The sequence below is a fragment of the Triticum dicoccoides genome, unplaced genomic scaffold, assembly GCF_002162155.2.
Source record: "Triticum dicoccoides isolate Atlit2015 ecotype Zavitan unplaced genomic scaffold, WEW_v2.0 scaffold252601, whole genome shotgun sequence".
In the NCBI taxonomy this organism is placed as follows: domain Eukaryota; kingdom Viridiplantae; phylum Streptophyta; class Magnoliopsida; order Poales; family Poaceae; genus Triticum; species Triticum dicoccoides.
In genome coordinates, this window is record NW_021253409.1 from 100 (window position 1) to 1,905 (window position 1,806).

Sequence of the window (1,806 nt, forward strand, 5' to 3'; positions counted from 1 at the left end):
TAATCTATTCACAGAATGCATCACAGAAGTGAATTTGAAGAATACACAATTGATGGAATGAACATGGTCTTAGATACTCCAGACGAATTACAGAGTGAGTATGAACAAATTGAATTGTAAAATTAAATCAGTGATACAAGCAACACACAATTACACAACTTGCATTTTATGCAGCGTAATTACCACAAATCCATGACTCGGCAGACATTGCTCACTAGAATTGTAATTTGCTAGCAAATGATTGCCCAAAGTTCCATCCCTTTGGCACAACATCATTGAACACAAGTGTGTGTCCATCACTATTGGTTAGTCTGAAGGAGAGCATCTTGCCAGTGAGGTTCGCAAGCGAGTGCCAGTTAGCACCCCAATTGCGTGCCATAGGTATCCACTCGTCGGAATCAGAGGTCTTGACATCCATGGACTCGATCGAGCCAGCTGCAGCAACATTGCTCACAAGCACAAGATTGAAATACTCGTGACCATTGATTATGAACCTCACGCCACCCTGCTTCACGCACGGAACTCTGCATGTGTGTGGCAGTGACATAGAAAAAAGATAAGTTATGTGGCTCCGATGACTCTGAACTAACTTTTGAACTTGTAAGAAGTGCATATATACCTTTGGTACATGACGGGGATGATGCCACCTTTATAAACACCGATCTTCTCCCAGGCCGGCTGGGCCATGTCGAAATGCGGCCGCGGTGGGTTGCACCAGCCGCCGTTGTCATTGGGGAGGACGTCGTTGGGTGGGCAGAAGTTCGTGGCCGTGACGGTGACCGTCACACCAGGCTTGCAAAACAACGGATCCGCGCGCTTTCGGTCGCATGCGAGCTTGTAGCACTGCCCACACGCGGCGCCGTCATTGAACAACATGGTGCTCAGAGCCGCCGTGCGTGTCCCGTACCCTTCAGAGAAGAGGTTACCATACCCGCACGCGCCACCTGCAATATGCAATATATAGAACCCATCGCAAGTGTTAATACACAGAAGAACAAGATCAACCGGGAATGCACGCAGTAGATGGATGTACATGCGTGAGTTGAATGATTAGTTGATTACCCATTGTGTCAGAGGCCTCAGCGCCGCCGTAGAACGTCGCATGCGCCTTCTGCCAGACGAAGGGTTGCGGGGATGGCATGGTCGGGTTGTCCGCGGCCACAGAGAGCACACAGCCGATCGCCGCCAGCAGCATCCCTGCAACAAATCGAGCTGGAGCCATATCGGCCGCTAGCTCTTGAAGTTTGATGAACTTGTGGCCTAAATCAATGGAAGCGTTTGTTCGTGTGTCTATATGGATCTGTTGCTGACGGTTGTGAGCTGCTGTGGTGTTCAAACGATCGTTTGTTTACATAGTGTTCACTGCGGTCGATTCATACGTATGTCGCTGGAGGATTCAGCAAGGCCACCCTGATTGGTTCAATGAAGCATGTAGCGTGCAAAAGTGACTGGCCGTGCAGCCGAGCCATGGCTTGCGTGGCAATCAAGAGATATATGTATAGTATGCATGTAGGCGCAGACCCGTCCCTTGAATCGTACGACGAGTGTTCATGTCCTGCATCTGGTCCTCAACGTCGGCGGCGCAGATCGGCGTGTGATAATTAGGTCGTGAAGAAACCTTGAGTTGTCAGTAAGGCACATCGACAGATGCTTTCAATCCGTATCCGTCCATTTTTATTCATGGTCGTGAAGAAATGTTCGTCGGTTTGATCTTGCGAAGTAACTTGACGTTGCTTTGGTGTGGGTGGATCATTCTGTGGACGTTAAACCAGGCTAATCCCATTTTATGCAAGTTGCCCAAACGTG

The 1,806-nt window shown here is 49.1% G+C and overlaps 1 protein-coding gene across 1 annotated transcript; it reads right to left on the reverse strand.

The window, feature by feature from the left end:
* Positions 1-214: 214 nt before the first annotated feature.
* Positions 215-1,222, reverse strand: LOC119345578 (expansin-A24-like). Its single transcript, XM_037615600.1, has 3 exons — positions 1,063-1,222; positions 620-944; positions 215-524 (listed from the first exon to the last, which is right to left on the reverse strand). The coding sequence occupies exons 1-3, from the start codon at positions 1,220-1,222 to the stop codon at positions 215-217; spliced, it is 795 nt and encodes a 264-aa protein (XP_037471497.1).
* Between the last annotated feature and the right edge of the window lie 584 nt (positions 1,223-1,806).